We start from the raw sequence: 20,023 nt of genomic DNA, 5'->3' as shown, positions 1-20,023 counted from the left end.
CTACGACATACATTACTAAACACTTCACACAAGACAAAAATCAATGACTCGGCATTTCTTTTTTTTCATTTAATACCAAATTCTGACAAAATATAAAACCTAGACTGTAATGACAATAATATAAAATAAACAAAAACATGTTCAAACTAGCTGCTTCAATTTCTTGAAAATCATTAACAACTTTTCATATTTCAACAAAAATTTAAAACAACAGGAATAAACTTCAAGCTATTTTTTTTCTCCATTCTCAACTAAATGGTCAACCAGGATCATGAACAACAGCAGAAGCTATGAAGCTTTCACATGAATTTGGGCTTTTTCTCTGCATCTAAATAATAAAAACAGAACAGCGGGTAAAGTCAGTGCAAAGCTTTTCGGATTCTGATTCCACTCCGTATTTGTGTTTCGGAAGATATCCTTCCTCTGAACATACGATACTCTGTTTTAATGCTCTGTCAGACGGTGCTGATGAACTGAACCACATTTTGTCTAACTGGATACAATGTTGGTTTGGAGAAACATCTGCAATGAAAGCCAGACAGTGAAGTTCACGTGGATCTCCTGTGACAACAAGCTTCAGGAATCCCATCAATTCCAACTGGACGTCAATGTTAGAGCAGGTTTTAGTTTGTGGTGTATTCAGACCTTAAGAAAGTGTGCATGTATTCTGTGTGAGTGTGTGTTCTGGGGGTGGGTGTGTTCGCCATGCAGTCCACTAGCTGTAGCTTTAATCCTCAGACAAACAGCGTATGGTGGTGTGTGTTTGCCGCATTCAGGCTGCAGCATGTATTTGTGTGTTTGTGTGCTTTCCAGTCTGTTCTTTGTCGAGGAACGAGCTGTAAAGCACACAAACAAGCTAACAATTATTCCTGAAAATCGTGGTAAATTCCAGGAAATTCTCAGAAGTAAAAAGGGGCTACTCCTCCTGCGATGACGCTTTTCCAGTGCTGATCATCAGGAAGAGGTAGAGCTTCCTTTAAACCCCAGTTTCCTTTTGGAGACCAGTAATTAGCGCACACACACACACACACACACTTTCTCAAGGTTCAATAGACTTCATATCTTCTCACTTACATTTAACTTTCTCCTCCTTTTCCACTTCCTTCTGTATATTAAGTCTTTCTTTCTGACTGGCTATGTACTCAAAGACTCGGTTAGTGTAGGGTGGTTCTGTTCTGGGCTATAGGTGTGTGTGTCTGTGTGTATGTGTGTGTGTTTTTCTGTAAACTGGACAAGAGGATGTATACATGTGAGCTCCTACATGCTGGGTGAGACTTGAGAGTATGTGTGTGTGTCTACACACTGGGAGAGGGCTGGGGGTTGGCAGCAGGTGTGTTCTGCCGTGGCACTGTGTACATGGCTCCGAGAAATTGATCGGCGATGCGTCCTGCCTCCCTGAGGCCACTCAGCAGTGCTCCGTGTACCGTCGCTGGATAGTTCCGGATCGTGTGCTCTCCGGCGAAAAAGAGTCGAGGAACGGGCTGCAAAGCACACACACACACACAAATGAACACACACACAAATGCATATACCCTACCATAAATAGCCAATACAGCTACACAGACTGCATCTCATGCATTCACGATTGCCTCGTGCCTGGTTACATCATTCACAAGACTTCACAACTCACAACCTAAGAATGAAAATATTAAGGTCTGTTGAGGTAAAGGCCTGCAACAAGTCTTTACTTGTCCATGTTTAATTTCATAACATTCCCAGCATTACGTACCTGTTCCAGTCATAGCATTAGTGTGCACTAAAATATGATCCTAGCATTTGAACCAAATTGTTTTTCTAGCACCTAGTTTATCTAGATATCTAGTTTAAAATCTTTGCTAGAGTCTCTTTTCTGACCCAGCACAGCAATCCTCAGTAGTAGTTTAGGGATTTTCTTTCTATTTTTCCCCTAAAAGTCTGTTTTCTGATTGCATTAGAAAGTATTACAATTTTATGATACAATTAATACATTTCAGATTAGTCTTTAATTTACTGACATACTATAATGTTTTCTTGTCACAGATATTTAGCTGGATTTTACATGACTTGGCTGTGATCTACAAAAAGCCGCCATATTCAGGTTAACACACTTGGCTTTGGTTGTGTCACATGCACATACAAAAACAATGCAGTTAAACAAGTAATGATTCAATACACTTCAATAGATTCAGTTCAGCACCAATATGATTTGATTCAGGTCCAATCCAATATGATTCAGTTTAATATGTTTTGACTGTAACGAAGAATCTGAGAACAGAGCACTGTGTGTGTGTGAGCATGTCTCACCTGTGAGGCCCCAGGTATGGCAGGTCCAGGCGTGATTGGCTGGGCCATGAGGTCATAATCATTGCCAGAAGAACCAGCTGCCACGTAAGAGTATGAACCACGAGCCCAGGGGTCTGCACGCCATCGCGTCACCACTGTCTCCTTCGGCTACCAAGGCAACACACAAACCCTCACATCAATTACACTGGTGTTATTGTTGGAATAGAGCCAAAGTAGCAATGTGTATGTGTGTGTGTATGTGTGTGTGTGTAAATGGTACAGCTGGCTACTTTACTACCCTGAGCCCATTATGCTGGGTGGACATTTCCTCTCTTTCTGCTATGAGATCAGGCTTGAGTGTTAAAGCTACAATAAAGCCTGCAACTGAAAGAGCTTCTCCGCAGGCAAATACACACTCATTATTCACTTACACTTAAATTACATACTGCAAATCCATTAATAATCCAAATTAACTATAAATCTATGTAAGTATTCTGCTTCTAGAAATGATGGATGTTTATATAAATATAAGATAAAGTATGTATATAATAATTTGTCATTTCAAAGTAGACCACGTCATCGGAGGGGTGTTTGCTCACCTGAGGAACTGCACTACTACCGAAGATTCCCTTTAGGATTGCTAGGCAACGGCCCACGATGACATCATCGCTGATGTTCTCCATAATGCCTGCAGCCTCTCCGGCCATCAGCGCCAGCAGAATGGGTGCTAACAAGGACAAACGTAGCAAGACATCAGTCAGGAAGCATAATCAGAGCAGCCTCGAACAATTATATGTGGATACCTGACACTGTTTTGGTTGAAGCAGAACCAGGCATGTTAAATTTGTTCAATTTCACTTTCATTTATTTAAACTGATTAATAAAGTAAATTTAATGATAACTAGTTTATTGAATACAGACCCTTGTAGAGGTTCCAGAAAAGGAAGAGCTCTCCGCGGCTGGCTGTGGTGCTCCCTACATGACCGAACAGGTTCACGCTCGGGTCCCAAAACACGCGGTCGAAACACAGCACCACCTACAGACAGGGCATGCGTTAGTCAAGTGAAGCTGAAACTTACATCACATTGATATATCAGGGGAAATATTACCCATCCATCATCATGTAGAACAGTACAAAAAATATTAATCTCCAACCCAGAATTCCAAAACCTACCTTAGACCCCTAAACCTTAAGCCAAAATGAGAGTAACTATTAGCCAAAGAACCAAAAAACTTTATTCTGCACGTCAGTGGACTAAAACCTCCTGCGACAGTTTGCCTGGTTGTACCCCTGTGACCACGGGGCAGACTGCAAGCCTATACAGGCAGTACAGGACAAGTGCACTGCACCCTCTACTGGTCTCGAGAGGAAACACAGCAGCAGGATGTTGCATAATACTGCAGCATTTCTGCTGCTGCTGGAAAAGAGAGAGAGATTCACTGCAGTGTGTGATGGTACGGTCACACGGTACGGTCACGCAGGACAGAGGAGGGGGAGTGTTGAAATCAAACACACACTCGCTCTGATTCAGCCCTGGAGGAAACCAAGGTAACCTTGTTCCAAGGACACTAAACCCTTTTTTTTGTAAAAATGCTACATTGAAACTCCACCAAATGGATTAGTGACCTGAAAAACTCCTCCTCCACCAGCGCTGAACTCGAAAACATTGGTTTTGCTTCCAAGCAGCACAAACACACTTAACTGGAACTTCACAGAATGTCTAACATTTGAAGGTGCAAAATATTGTTTTTGTGTTTCATTGATCTTCACAGTCTGAACAGTCTCCATCCTGAAAGAACATATTTCATTATTCATTACATTCATGGAATTATCCATTCAGCCAATCATCTGCCAGCAGCGCAATGCATAAAATCATGCAGATACAGGTCAAAAGCTTCAGTTAATATTCAGTGTTCACATCCAACATCAGAACGAAGAAAAAAAATGTGATCTCAGTGACTTTGACCATGGCATGGTTGTAGATCCGAGACAAGCTGGGACACCTGAAGACAGGGAACAAAAACAAGTTTTCTTTTTTCAATCTTCAACCTTCAAGTTTCAGTGAACCTGTGCCCACGGTAGCCTCAGATTCCTTTTCCTGTCTGACAGAACTGAAACTAGATGTGGTTTTCTGCTGTCATACCTCATCTGCCTCAAGTTTCAACACGTTGTATGTTCTGAGATGCTTTTCTACTCACCATGTTTGTAAAGAGTCGTTATTAGAGTCACCATAGCTTTCCTGTCAGCGCCAACTAGTCTGGCCATTTTCCTGTAACCTCTCTCACCAGCAAAGCGTTACTGTCCATGAAACTGCCATGCCCTAGATGTTTTTTGTACCATTCTGTGTATCCTCTAGACTGTTATGTGTGAAAATTCCAGGAGATCGGTAGTTTCTGAAATACTCAAACTAGCTCATCTGGCACTAAGAACCATGACAAAGTCACCAAGACATTAACTGAAGCATTTCACCTGTTGCTGCATGATTGTACGCATTGTGCTGCTGCCACATGATTGGCCAATTTGAGAACTGCATGAATTAGCAGAGGTATAGGTGTTCCAGCGTGTCAGTGAGTATATATATATTACTGTAGCTAAATAATGCAATTCCTACACCTAACCTAAACCATAAACTCAGTACTCAAAAGAGAGTATAAAATAAAAAAGAAATCCCCCCGTCCCCAAACACATACACACCTTGTTGAGATTGCCGAAGCCCATCCTCTGAATAGCAGAGGTCTTCCACTCAGGGAGCGGAGGCACAAACTGTACTGCAGGTGGCTGCTGCTTCATCACTCCCAGAGGAAGAGTACACAGCACAGCATCACATTTATAAATAAATGTCTGTGTGGTTGAGCGTGTGTTCACGGCTATCACTTCACAGCCTGGAAGAGAGAGAGAGTGAGAAAGAAGCACAAATGTTTCATGTCTACTGGAGCATAAAAGTGGAGCAGAAACATGAATACTGGTAACTAGACTTCCACATCCACTCACAGATGTGTAAACATGCTCAAGCACACACGTGCATGTTCTGAAATAATACAAAGATTTCTAAAGACACAAGGAGTTTGGACAGAAATTGATCAGCTGTGACGACAAAAAAAAATCTTCTAAAGCTTTAGGAGGTGAAATCAGTTGATTTAGTAAGTTAATTTATTACTTTTGTAATCTTTACTAACTTCCTAGATATATATTCACATCTTGGTGACTAACTGGGAATTCTCTTGAAACTGAGCTGCGTCTGGAACTGTTGTAGTGTACTGTAATGTAATATAATTATTGCACCATTCAAACTCAGTGCAAAGAGCAAATTAACTGCAATATGACTGCTCAGATTTGAATCATGTGGTATAGAGACTCACCTGAGGAGGTGTAGCGCACCTGTCGCACAGCCGTATTCAGTTTGATGTCCAATCCCTCGGCCAGCGCTACCGGAACACACGAGTACCCGTTCCTCACAGTCAGGTGACTCCCGGTAAACTCAAAATCATCGTCCTGTACACACACAAAGGTTAGAAAGGGAAAACAGAACCAAACATGAGGCACATACACATACACACACACAGTTACCTGATCCCAGTGTTTGAGAGAGAGGGTAGACAGAGGTGTGGCGTTGGCAAACTCCAGGTTTGCAAAGTGCCAGTCCAGAATCTGTCTGTCTCTTGATGACAGATACACATCACTGAGAGAAAGACAGAGAGAGGAGGCAATGAGAAATATCACACATATAATATCAACAGCACAGCCCTACGAGCTACACAGATTAGCATGGGGTGGGAGGCTGGCACGTGGGAGGGGAAGTAAATGTATGATTAAGTCTGTATGCATGTATAAAAAGATAAGGCAGATAAATAGGCAGGTGTGTACCTGGGTGGATTGGCCTCCAGCTCTTGCAATCTCTCCTCAAGTTTCACCTGCTGCTCAGCCAATGCATCATAATCCTACAAAGCATCCACACACGTTACAATACTCACTCAGCAACACATTCAGAAAATAACCAACAACAGCAGAGCCCATTATAAAGGGGGGGTGAATACTTATGCAAGGCACTAATTCAAGCCACACTGAAGAAGAGCTAATTAGACAGCATCTTATTATTAAGAGTTCTCTGTGACAACGTGGTTTCACAACCCTACCACTAGTGCAAAATGCATGTGAGTGTTGATTCTGTTTAGCAATAAATATTTAAAGACAGTTTTAAGGAGTGTGAGGTTGTGTGTGTATGCGTGCGAGACCTTGCAGAGGGCGGTAAGGTCACGATGTTTGCTCTTGACCAGAAACTCAGCTGTGATGTCCCTGGGAGGTTTCACCTCACTCGCCTCCTTATACTGTTGATGCAGCTCCTTCACTTTCTCCTTAGTGGACACCATCTAACAAAGATTCATCAGTAAGTAAAAAATGTAATTTAATGTATCTGTGCATGCGTGTGTGTGTGTGTGTCTAGTTTTACTGTACCTTATTAAGAAGCTCTTTGAGCTCCTCCTGTGTCTTTACGATCTTCTTCCAGTGCTCGATCTGCTCATCCTTCACATGTTTCTCCTGCAGCCTAGACATAGACACACACAGCTTTGTAATTAATGCACCATACGTCACAGCATGGCAAGACACACACAGGTCATTACTGTTATAGACTCATGAAAGCAGAGTATTTTATGTGTAGACGCTAGTTGTAGTTTTCACATAGACATTGCAGTCACTTTCAGACTCTAAACCTGGGAAATTATTGGCATACCTTTACCGGTGATGAGCAGGCTGCGAGGCAGCATTCACCATGATTATATATATGCTAAGGGTGTGATATATGGATCAATGGATTTGGTGGAATGTATGTTTTAGACACCTGAGTAGGTATGTACCTTGTTTCTGCTTATGCTGCAAACTCAGAGCCTGCTCTTAATATATGAAATGTACAAAGCATAAGTGTAGCCTAGAAAAGGCTCATCTGATGGTTTTGTCTGGCTTTGCGGGATGAGGAGTTGGGAAAAATGGGGGAAAAACTCATTACAGTTCTTGATTTATCTACTAGTTGTCATCTTATGGCTTTTACTGATGCCCTGACGCAATTAATAAATTATCCACTAGAGACCCTATTTTGGATTTATTTGGATTTATTTGCTCTTGTCATGATTAACCAAAACTGTTCATCTATGAAAATATGACTCACTGAGAAATTCTAGTATGTGTGCTGAGACATGATGTGCCTTATGAGCGTTTGGATTTGGCTGAAGTATAGGCATTGCACTCACTGTATGACCACTTCCAAGGCTTGGCCAAGAGACACAGGTTTGTTATTGAGGAAGTTGAAGTCAAGTTGGTGGCTGAGGTAGGACGTGGCCTCTAGAAGCCTGTTAAACTCTTGCTCCACCATCTCATCTTTCTCCTTAGGAACCTTACACACACAAACCAGAAGTGATTAGCAACATGGACATAACCACACTCATTCAAAGACCAGAAAAGATCAGAAACCGATAATAGATTTAAAACAGGAACAGAAAACAAACCTGTCCAACTTAATAAAAGGTTGTGATCCCATAAAAAAAATAAAAACAAAACTAAAATTAACTAGTAAACAGATCCTCCAAAACACAAACTCAGAAGATACATAAACTTCCCTGGATGCTGACTGTATTAAAGTCTCTATAAAGTTATTCTACATTATTTTTAGCATTCTTTATACTAAGCCCATAGGTATGTTTGCAAATACCAATAACAGAAACTGAGACAACCAACCATGCACCAGTGACTCAACTTAGTGCTATAAAAATTATTTGCATCCATTATGGGACATTCAATATTCTGATAAGCACAATGCATGATGCTGTTTTACACTTTCAGGCTAAAATATGCAGTGAATTAAATACTCACGCTTGTGCATCGCTCTCCCTGTTAGAGTGACAGATAGAGAGAAAAAGAAAACCAATCAATACAGAACACAGGACAGAGAAAATAAGACAACAAGCAATCCATTGTTGACTGTTACTTTCAGTACACAGGAAGGGTCTTTCTAAGGTAGACATAGTGTTAATGATAGTGTGTAAGGAAAACTCTGGTGCTGATTGAGCTCATAAACTCTCATAAAACTCTTCCTGGAGCTGAATCAGAGTTTCATTTAGTCACACGTATGTGTGTCGAGCTGTGGTTCTTCCAGACTGAAGCTGCAGAATGTTATTCTAACACTACACATTTCCTGTACAGTGCAGCTCTGGATCCTCAGCATTAAACACATCTGGTTCAGCTCTTAAAGCAGCTTAAGGTGAATCAGGTGTGTTACAGCATGGAAAATATAAATAAATTGTGCAAAGCATTTAATTAGCTGGAACTGAATTTAACACCGATGTAGTACTGCATAAACATAGCTCAGTGTGAGTGTGTGTGTGTGTGTGTGTGTGTGTGGACTTACAGCCTGGCCGTTGGCCTCATACAGGGGACACTTCTGTTTAATCTTGGCCAGCTCCATATTCACTTGCTTACTGATAACAGCCATAGGGTTTCCACCTGAGAGAAAGCAGAAGAAAGGATGGAGAAGTTTGGTTACGCTGGTTGGTTAAATTTCTTTAATTAGCATTTGTTGAATTTGTATTGAATTTCTAACTGTCCTTTATTCAAATGTGCTTCCTCACTAAAGTACAAAGTCTCACCTAGGCCTGTTACCACCATTGCTCCCAGGTCCGCTACATAATTGCCTTTACGAAAGGTGGCCACTCTTCCTCCAACACGATCCTGTCAAAAGAGCAGCAGTAAAACAATTATTTTCAAAACTGATGCATCACAGGACAGTATAAACTATTAAAAAGTTTTAGAAGCAACACATGGGTTTAAATTACTATGGCTAGCTAAATCACACAAGCAGATTTTTAACCAAATAGATGAAAGCTTTCGCAACACCAACACTGCTGCACTACAATTTCATTTTTAATTGTGAATTAAATTGTGAATTATATTAATGACAGACGCTCAAGCAGTTTAGAATGACACAAGGAGCTGTATGCTGTATGATAAATAGCATAACAGTTACAAAAATTAAAGAAAAGTGGGTCAGACAAGTGGCTGAGCCAAACAGAAGAAGTGACAAAAGGTGCTTTAATGAGAAAAGCAAAAAAAGTTGCGGGTTTCAGCGCTGTTATTAATGCTGTAGATGATACGGGGTGGACAAGTCTGTAGCCTGGGTGTTCAGGACAAGCAGATTTTGTGTCAGGGCAAAAATGTAGGTTCAACAACCAGCAAAAGAAAAAAAAAAATACAAATCCTGAGGCCTGCTTGGGAGGGGGAAAAAAAGATGACTGCTTTTTTTTTTTTGCATAATTTTCATACTCCAATGTTAAAATGTGGAATTCCTATGCAAAATGTGTAAAGGTTGGCAAGTCTGTGGTTTTTACTAAGCATATTTAATTAGCATGAATGACGGACGAGCTTTTCAGAGTCAGAAACGTGCAGATTTGTGGAAACACTGATGAAACCAAGCAAAATAAACTCCCACGCAAAAACTCCTTTTCTAGCACAACATGCAGTGACCTCTCGGTTAAACATATCTAAAGAAAACAAAGATGCTAGCCAGACTCAAATATCATTTATGTGCAATGAGAAGACAGAACACTAGAGCTCATAGCTGAAAAAATCTTTTGCCGAGCACAAACAGGATGTCCTACAAACACATCAGTTCACTTTAGTCTATATGGATGTACTTACAGTGGTGCTTGAAAGTTTGTGAACCTTTTAGAATTTTCTATATTTCTGCATAAATATGACCTAAAAACAACATCAGATTTTCACACAAGTCCTAAAAGTAGATAAAGAGACCCCAAAAAACAAAGGAGACAAAAATACTGTACTTGTTCATTTATTTATTGAGGGAAATGATCCACTTCCACAAATGTGTTATGAAGATTAGACTTTAATAGATCCCTGTTCTTTAAATAAAACAGGGCGCTCACTCCCACCTGATTGTTCACATACTTTTGCCACTCACAGATATATAATACTGGATCATATTCATCAATAAATAAATGACAAAGTATAATATTTTTGTCTCATTTGTTTAATTGGGTTCTCTTTATCTACTTTTAGGACTTGAAAATCAGATGATGTTTTAGGTTATATATATGCAGAAATATAGAAAATTCTAAAGGGTTCACAAACTTTCAAGCACCACTAGCAACCTAGCTTGTTATACATAAGCTATAACTTTTTAATCTAATCAGTTATGATTCCAGCCAACCAAAAACATGTCCAGCTTTTACTTGCCTGGTGAGTAGTCAAGTGTATAACGTGTTAGTGATGTGTGCTTTTCTCACCCTGGCTTCTAGCACAGTGACGTCCATGCCAAAGCTCTGCAGCTGCCTTGCAGCTGCCAGACCAGACACTCCTCCACCAATCACAATCACCTTCCCTGTCTTCTTACCTGCACACACAGGGCATGTCATATTTGACACCTCTTCACCAATCACCTTCTGTTAATCACGGACTAGTCAAAAGAACACCTGCTTACTTGGTAGAGGTTTGACTCTCTTGTAGATGCCAAAGTTGATGAGGCCATGCCTCTCCAGGTAGCTGTGGATTCTGTGGACTAGGACAGCATCACCTGTGGGATAGATTAGCACACATATGTACACATAAAATGAATGAAACGCAAAGGCTTATGCAGAAGTACTTCAAAACAACTCGCAGAAATAATTACTTAAAACTAATCATCAAAAAAATGCTACAGAAGTATTAACAATCTGCATATAAATTTACATTAAAATTACTTTCCTTTTTAAAATGTGACGCTTGTACTACTAATCTGATAACGAAATAACTCGCAAGATGAAGCAATTAGCTAAAGTCAAACGGTTGAATTTGAGTGTGATGATCTTACTGTTGTAAGGTGCCTCCAGCTGTTGCACTGTAGACTCAAATGTGAGCTGGATCTTCGGGTTATCCAACCAGAGCTGGAGCTGGAAAGACAGATGAGAGAAAAACAAAATGATTCGCATTCATCCAACCTGCCGCTAAGCATTTAAGAAGGTCATTTGTCAGAGAAGCATCCAAGACTCTGAGGATCCTGGAGAGATCCAAAGCTCAGATGAGAGAAGCTGTTTATAGAACAACCACAGCACAGACGCTACACAAATCTGGGCTTTATGAAAGAGTGGTTAGAAGAAAGCCATTACTGGGGGGAAAAAAATAAAAGCCATAAGAAATGCCATTTGAAGTTTGCCAAAAGGCATGTTGGAGACTCTGCAACCATGGAAAAAAGGTTCTCTGGTCTCATGAGACCAAAACTAAACTTTGTGGCCTTGGAAAAACGGTGCTACATTTGGTGGAAGCTCGACCCTTCCATCACCCTGAGAACACCATCCCTACGATGAAGCATGGTGGTGGTAGCAGCATCATGTTGTGGGGATGCTTTTCATCAGCAGGGACTGAGAACCTGGTCAGGGATGAGGGATGGTTACAGAGCAATCCTAGAGGAAAATCTGTTCCAGTCTGCAAGAGACTTGAAAAAATATCAGAATCCAGATGTGCAAAGCTGATAGAGACACATCCCAGGAGAACTGCAGCCAAAGGTGAGTCTACCAAGTACTGTCCAAGGGAGTGAACAATTATACAATTATGAAGTGTCTGGGTTTTTTTTTTTTAATTACCTCACGTTTGTGTGTTATTATAGTTGTGTACTTTCTATTTCAGTGCACACTGTTAGCTTGGTTCAGGAAAAAAGCTGAAGACAGGACCATGGTCAATGGATTACACCAAACAGTCCAATGCTGGATATTTACTGCTTTCCCACTGTGCCAAGGCTTGTCATCATTGGACTTTTTCATAGGTATGTCTAAGTTCTGATTTATCAGTACAACAGATGGAAAAAATAAATCAGAACTATTCAGCCCTACAGCAGGAAAAAAAAGAGACATAAGGCGACAAAGGGTACTGTACTGTAAGATTTCCACCAGATGCTGTACCAATCCAATCCGGAATTGTTCATTAACCAAAAATCCTGAAGCCAGGCCTTACCGTGCGGTTCCTGATGTACAGGAAGACCTTCTGAGTCTGCTGTGGTCCGCTGATGATGTCAGGGAAACAAGCTGCTTCCTGTGATGTCATTCGGTCATGTGGGAGGCGACTCTGAAAGGCTGCACCCTCTAAACCTGACAACAATGCCAAAAAAATAGCCAAAAGAAATCAGCCACACACATTCACTGTGCGATATTAAGTGCATTGCCACACCAGACACCAAACCCGTTCATGAACAAGACAAAGCTTCTAAATGAATGTTCTTCTTTTACAATCTGAACACAATAGGATCTCAGACCATTAAGTGAAGTAAATGTGGTGTTTCGCCAGCCATGTTATGCCACCTGATTTAAATAAGGAATACAACACTTAGGGGCGTGTTGTTAGAGGAAAATAACCAACAACAAGCTGGCGTGACATGGCCTGATGTGAAGTCAATACTGTTACTTCTACTTTCCTGATGTATTTTATTCCTCTTATACCACAGCATTTTGCCAAAGATAATTTTTGTTTATTTATTAAAGAACAACAAGTCGTACATTTTATCTGTTTACAGTTAGATTTAATGTTGTGGAATATCTGTGAAACAAGTTAGTTTGTCATCATTTACATTATTACAGATCTAAATAGTCATTCCCTCACCAGTCAATAAGACCAAAAAATGCAGTGTTACTAAGAAATCTCAAAGAGCAATTTCCTCTGTCCTGAAGACTTTAAAGTGGCGGAAAAATTAAAAGAACAGCTTTTACCTCTGCTACAAAGTGCTGACTGGAGACTCCTTCCATAAATGTCTCCTTACAGAAATTTTCACAATAGCCACAATTATGTTTTTTAATGTGTTTATTATTAGTCACAGATTATGTGCAACATCCATGATACAAGTCCCAGTGAACTAGCTGTAGCTATAGAAACAATAACGTATTGGAACTAGTGTATTGTTACTGGCCTTGCATCTGCATGACTGTCAGTGCGATTCAATAGCGCTGAGGTATAAATAGCTTTTAGTAGTCACTTGGTAAGGAAAAACAGTGGCAGGACAGCATGTTAATCATTCTGTGAAGCTGGCATTTGACTAATTAGTACAGTCAAACGTGTGTGTGTGTGTGTGTGTGTGTGTGTGTGTGTGTGTGTGGGCTGCCAAACAGGTTCATGAAGTTTTGACAAATACCAAATACCTCATTGTGAGTTATTTTCCACAACACACACTTAATATAATCAAACTGCAAAATTGTGCTCAGTTACGTTTCTTATCAACTGTTTAATATGGGTCGGAACATAAACATAAAAACTCTGAAAGCAAGACTAAGCCGAGCGGTTAAGCTCTTCTCACCCGAGGGCTCCTCGGGCTCACTGTCGTTTTCCTCCTCCACAGGCGGAGCAGGCGGAGGGACCACCTGCTTTCGCTCTTTCTCCGCTTTAGCGTTTCTCTCCTCCTCCGAGTAGTACTCATCCTCCGACAGGTTCGCCAGGCTCTCGTCCATCTCCCTGTACTCCACCTGCAGCATGGGCCACATGCACAATCTTCCTTACAACCAGCTCACACAGACGGAACACACACAGTTCTCCCACCATGAGCACAAAAATAAACATTACATGGAATATTTAGCTGTATTTAAGGCTAATTAGGCACGCGCTGATATCTAATTTGTAACACAACCTACGGTTTCAAATGCTTTTACTTTCATTAACCTAAAATGAGCATCGGCAGTGTTAATAAGCACCGTGACTTCTGGCTCATGTGACATTTGGTTACTCACAATCCTGCTAGCTTCTTGCTGATTTTTAGTCAGAACTTTTTTTTGTAATATTTGGCCTTCTCCACAATAAAATTGTGCTTGGAGACCCTACGGGCTTTGTAGTACACCAGACTCTGGACAAGAGGGGAAAAAAAATAAAATAAAAAATCATCCCACCAACATTCAACCAATCAGAGCAAGGAGATGTTTCAGAAATTCCCTCCTCCTGCACTAGCATTCACGTGTTCTCATTTTATGTACTTTAGGGTGTTTATACAGAGGGAACATTGAAGAGGCGTTGTATTTGTTTGGATTTTGAATTTAAGAACAGTTAGCTTTAACTAGTTCAACAAAATCGACTGACTATATGGTCCTTGTATGAAAGTGCAAGCTAATTAAACTAGCTAGCTAACTAATTAATGCTAGCTAGAAACATGCACTACTTGTGTCCTCCTAAAAGCAATGCATTAAATATCGCACGATGCATGACATGACATGCCGAGTACTATCCAACACACACGTGTCTCGGCATCAATGATGAAATGATTTAGGTGTTCACTTTGGCTCTCTTGCGGCGGCTGGTCCTGCGCCCTTCGGCCGAGTCCTGATCCACTCCTGCCGAGCCGGGCAGGTGAGGCGGCGGTGCTCCGCTCGCCTCTCCGCTTGGGGAAGCCCTTTCCTTCTTCTTCACATCTGCCGAAGAAGCAGCAGAACCAGCCGCAGCTCCCGACTGGGAGCCCACCGAGGTCTCCATGGCCCGATCAGCCCCATTCCCTCCTGAGGAAGAGGAGGAGGAGGAGGAGGAAGAGCCTGGGTCTTTCTTATTTGACAGCATGATGGAGGACGACAGAGGCCTCTCCTGAAACAGGAACAAAGAAGGAAATAGAATTTTAAATAAATAAATAAAAAAAAAATAAATGATGAGGCTTGAAGTGTGTGAGATGCACGAGATGATTGATTTGACACAGGATGGACAGCAGCAGAATGCATGTGTGTTCAGATGCAGGTCACTCGAAACACACACACACACACAAACATACACACCTTGAGGAATGCACAGGGTAGTGATCTATTCAAGAAACACAATATTACTGTAACCCTCACTAAATTTGGAACTGTATAAGCATAAGGATTAACTGTAATCCGTGTTGATTTCATCTAATCCATGTCCATTTAATCTTTTTTCAGTTGACCAGCACGTCTTGCGCCACATTCTAACACAATCAAATGCTTTCATTTTTAGGCGATGACGTTTCTTTTGAAAGTGAGGACACGAATTTTACCATGAATTATTCATTTTATGAATCTTATTTCATTGATCATTTATCAAAAGTGTAGCTATTTAGCCTGAATGAGCCACTCAGGCAGGCGCTGGTGTGTACGCTCACAGCTGGATGGAATGGAATGGAATGAAACAGGGCGGTGTGTAATGAAATACATGCACTTTCCTTTTAAACTTGCGTGACAGCCACAGCACTAAAGTGAAATGGGAAGGAAAAAGGTCATTATCCGTTTTTGGTTTCTAATTCGTTCTGAATTACTACTGGTTTTTATACTATGAGGGTTTCGGCTGTATATTTTGAGAAAGATTAAGATGATACTCGTAGATCAGGGTTGCTCATGACTGTAAAGACTGTAAACGTGCACACAACTACACAAGTAGGATCAGAAACCTACTGCAAATCACTATAACCAATTGTAGACCAATCTCAGAGACGCTTGACTTGGGGCTTTCTCGTTTTTTATTAGTAAGCTATAAGGAAGCTCTGAGAGGGGATACGAGCGTGGATAAACCATACAGCTATCAGCTAGTCCACCAGACAATTAAAAGCCATACTGTGCTGCCTATTCCTGTGTTTTAGTTGCTTGAAAACAGACTAAAAATTGGTAGCAAATGTACAGTAATAACGTAAAGTAGCTAGCTAGTTAAGTGCATTAATACAACCTAAAGCCCTATTAGGATTGGATTAGTTTATAAGGGGGATGTCTGTTTTATATATATGTTTTTTTGCCTGACGTGAGCATTTCCTTAAATATCTAATGTTAAATGCTGATAAATTAATACCTGTAAATAATTAGCAGTTTGAATGTAAACTATAAAATCATTTACGGTATTAATTTATCAGCATTTAACATTAGATATTTAAGGAACTGACAGTAATACAACTAGTCATTATTTACAGAAAACTAAAAGTTGACTCTTTTAATCAGCCCACAGATCTTGTAGCAAGTAGCAGCAGTCAAACATGTTTTTCCAATGCGAGGCAACATCATAGGAAATCATAGACGTGTGTATCAGGAAGAGGCTACAATTATCAGCTGAGGTTGGAGAAAAAAAAACAGTGCTTCGGCCTGCGATTTTCTCAAAGGAGGATGGAGAAAAAAGTAGCACCTGTAAAATAGGAAATTGCATGCAATCCTGTCTGGATAGTGCCTAAGAGAGACGAATGCATATGTGATTATTATCGTCTTCTAATAAAGTGAGATGTGGTGTCCTCGCACTGCAAGTAAAAGAGAGTATTCAGGTCTGGCTAGCATTTTTATTTTCTTTTGATATGTCATACAGTGACTGCGTATTGTGCTAAATCACTGCTTTGCACTTTCCGCATACACTATATACACTATCATCAAAAGTATGTGGACACACGACCATCAAACCCATATGCTGGTCTTCCCCAAACTGTTGCCACAAAGTTTGAAGCACGCAATTGTATAGGAAGTCTTTATATGCTGTAGAATTACAATTTCCCTTCACTGGAACTAAGGGGACCAAACCTGCTCCAACAAAGCGAGCTCCATGAAGACATGGTGTGTTTAAGGTTGGAGTGGAAGAACTTGAGTGTCCTGCACAGAGCCCTGACCTCAACCCCACTGATCACCTTTGGGATGAACTGGAACACTGACTGCACCCCAGACCTCCTCACCCAACATCAGGGCCTGATCTCACTAATGCTCTTGTGGATGAATGGGCAAATCCCCACAGCCACGCTCCAAACTCCAAAAAAGTGAAGGCTGTCGTGGCAATAACTCCATATTAATGCCAAATGTTTAGTGGTCAAATGTCAACATACTTTTGGCCATATAGTGCATCTGCTAATTTAAAGTTCCTGATAATTAATCTGCCTAGTCAAAATCATTTTAAACCATCATTTCAGGTGCGTAACTACTTTTGTATTTCAGGTGTGTAACTATTTTTGCGATTGTTGAACCTCTTGTCCTTCAGGCAGCTATGAATTCCAGGGTACTGATTTGTCCACCTCTGGTATACAAGGACATTTCTTATGAGAAATAATGATGACACACACACACACACACACACACCCATGCGTACACATGCGCCACCTGAGCTATCACTATGTTAAAACTCCTCCTCGACATGCCCCTGATATGACAGAAATAAAAAAGATGCCGTTTGAATGTGCTGGAGGATGTTTGTAATGATGGCAAATTCACAACAAGTGCACATTACAGTAACCTTGTTTTGTTTTACCCATTTCTCGGTGCACCGGGAAATATCCATTCAATCACTGGGAAATAAAGGAAGAATAAGAAACAAAGGTGAGGACCAGGAAAGGGTGCAACTGCAACAAGGTGGGGGGAAAAAAGTATAAAAAATATCATACTTAACTGAAGGTGTGGATATTGTGTTGGAATTGTAGCTGGATAAAATTATATTTATCAGTTATTTAAAAATGAAAACTTAAATTAGCAACCTGGACATCTTTTTCTCTCCTCATATTTATAAAATTCAGAACAATTCGCAAGACTCAATATGAAAAGTTATGAAAGTTCAGGTTAGGGGCGGAGTTACCACTTGCACCTGTTGTACAAATTTCTAGATATTTTTCATTCAAAGTATAAAATTTAATAGATGAGGAATAAGTGAGACTAATGGGCAGGCCTTGAACAAAGATGACTGCTTGTAGTATCGAGACAAATCGCTATGGATTTGTTCGGATGTGTTAAACATAGTTAGACCACAGTGCTGTTGAATTCTCGATTCTGATTGGTCAGAAGGCATCGATTGATTTTCTATTTTCCTAACAGCGGCTCTGTTGGTAGGTGGAAAGGACTTAAATTCCCAGTGAAATGACTACGAGAGTCATGATTATATTATACTGACGTATTCACTTTTGAAACCTAAAGTCATAGTGATGGAGTGTTATATATTCAACAGCCAGTAGCGTTCAAGATTCTAAACAAACCTGCTAGCAGTTTAGCTAACTGGTTAAATATGGAGAAAAGCGAAAAGATTAAGGAACAATTTTTTTTTTTTTATGATATCCTAAACGACGAGATGCTGTGTGTTTTCGAAAAGCTGAGTCATCACCGAGAGACATAACTCCAAAATACACTAATGGAGAAGTTCTGATTATGTATAAAGATGAAATCATGTTCTCGATTAATCTACGGGTAGTGACACGTTTCAGCTCTTTGGTAAAACAGTTTTCTGAAAAGTCACCTAACTGTGAACTTGCACAAATTCCACCATCTTCCAAAAGAATAAACTCCAACCAAGTGAAAAATGGTTGGAAAAATAACAACCATTTTGCTGCTAATGTACTCCTAGGGGCGGGACATATACATTCCAAAAAGCATTTAATTGGACGAACACAAGATTAGTACAGAATGAGTCATCCAAAAAAAAAAAATTGTTTTCCTGGATCAGATGAGCTATGAAATTAAAAAAGAGAAAATCTCCAAATCTAAACAACACTTTCTATCTTTGTTTAAACCGCCCAAGTGTTCAAAACAAACCTCAAACTTCACAGATTAGATTTACTAAAATAAAAAGCTAAAATGATTAAAGATTAATTTCATCAGATGTTCAGTATTTTCAAACTATGGAGGGTTAAGTTTTCGTTAAAATAAGCCAATCTAACAGTTTAGAGATTACACCTTATGTATTATCAAGCTAGTTAGCCAGTTAGCTCGTTTCAGTGGAGCAGAACTGGAATACAATACAATACAATACAATGAGCACACTAGCCTGCGATATTTTTTTTCCCACTCGTATTCTAAGGCTCCTCCTACAGGATTGGTTGGTTCTATTCCGGACCTGTATCAGGATTGGCTAATAGAGCACATTCACACACGATCTACCAATCAATCCTAGGACGGGGCGGGACTATTCCGGAATACGGGTAGGTATAAAAAAAATCAGCAGCAAACGCGTTGGCTAGTTATCTAGCTTAGCTATAATTGCGCCGCGAGCAGTTGCCTTAAAGCACCAACGGTTGCTCTCTAGCAAACAGTAAGCTGGTATTAAAACACAACAATTAATACTTGAATATGGGAAGTCACGTTAACCAATTTAACATATTAGAAACAAAATACTAAAACATATATTTTATTTACCTCTTGTTAGCTACCGTCCGGCACAAAGGAAGCAGATGTGTGACTGCAGCTAAGAAAAGGACCAACCAGATAATCCAGTTGAGTCCTGAGTGGGCGGGGCGGAGGATTCTCCAGCTTCTAATTGGTGGGATGTTCCATCAATCAAATCTGAATCCACAGGGATCATAGATGGTGCACTTGTTAGGGAGTTTTCCCTTTTTATAATAATGCCTTTTTATAAGAATGCGAAATAAAACAATCCAGCGTGCTCATGAGATCACACAACACAACACAATGTGTATACTGTCCAAGAAGTGTAGTCTAGGACATGCAGGACACACTTAACACACTTTAGGGAGACATTTTGGATATAATATTTTGTAATATTTTATACGACTTTGTTGACATTTTTGTGAGTGGTCTGATTATAATAGACACAAAAATATCAAAGATATGTATTCCTTTTTGATACTGGAGCTTTTTTTAAAATAACAATAATAATAATAACTTAATAATAATAAAAACTTATAAAGATCGGAAATAAAGTCATTTTATATAAGTTGAGACAACATCTGAATCCCAAATGTCCCCTTGTTAGATATTTAGGGCTATTTAGGGTGTAGAGGATATGAATTAATTGGAAATATGGATGATATTGATGAGGAATGCGTCACGTGTGTAGTGTGAAAACGAAGCCCCG

At 40.1% G+C, this 20,023-nt stretch overlaps 1 protein-coding gene across 6 annotated transcripts; it reads right to left on the bottom strand.

Annotated features, from left to right (window-relative positions):
* Positions 1–54: 54 nt before the first annotated feature.
* kdm1a (lysine (K)-specific demethylase 1a) lies at positions 55–19,486 on the bottom strand. Of its 6 annotated transcripts, none has more exons than XM_026926463.3 (22): positions 19,345–19,398; positions 17,477–17,513; positions 14,546–14,845; positions 13,581–13,749; positions 12,251–12,384; positions 11,115–11,193; positions 10,746–10,838; positions 10,552–10,658; positions 8,899–8,980; positions 8,661–8,755; positions 8,126–8,143; positions 7,507–7,649; positions 6,716–6,806; positions 6,496–6,630; positions 6,128–6,201; positions 5,831–5,942; positions 5,623–5,755; positions 4,958–5,145; positions 3,184–3,298; positions 2,862–2,989; positions 2,284–2,430; positions 55–1,481 (listed from the first exon to the last, which is right to left on the bottom strand). In XM_026926463.3, the coding sequence occupies exons 2-22, from the start codon at positions 17,504–17,506 to the stop codon at positions 1,296–1,298; spliced, it is 2,559 nt and encodes an 852-aa protein (XP_026782264.1). In that variant the 5' UTR covers positions 17,507–17,513; positions 19,345–19,398; the 3' UTR covers positions 55–1,295. The 6 variants fall into 6 exon arrangements, with proteins under 6 accessions (XP_026782264.1, XP_034164023.1, XP_026782261.2 ...); XM_034308132.2 differs by having other exon boundaries at positions 12,251–12,378; XM_026926460.3 differs by having other exon boundaries at positions 13,581–13,746; positions 19,345–19,397.
* Between the last annotated feature and the right edge of the window lie 537 nt (positions 19,487–20,023).

Source organism: Pangasianodon hypophthalmus, chromosome 10 (assembly GCF_027358585.1).
Source record: "Pangasianodon hypophthalmus isolate fPanHyp1 chromosome 10, fPanHyp1.pri, whole genome shotgun sequence".
NCBI lineage: Eukaryota > Metazoa > Chordata > Actinopteri > Siluriformes > Pangasiidae > Pangasianodon > Pangasianodon hypophthalmus.
This window is presented reverse-complemented; position numbering and strand designations above follow the sequence as displayed.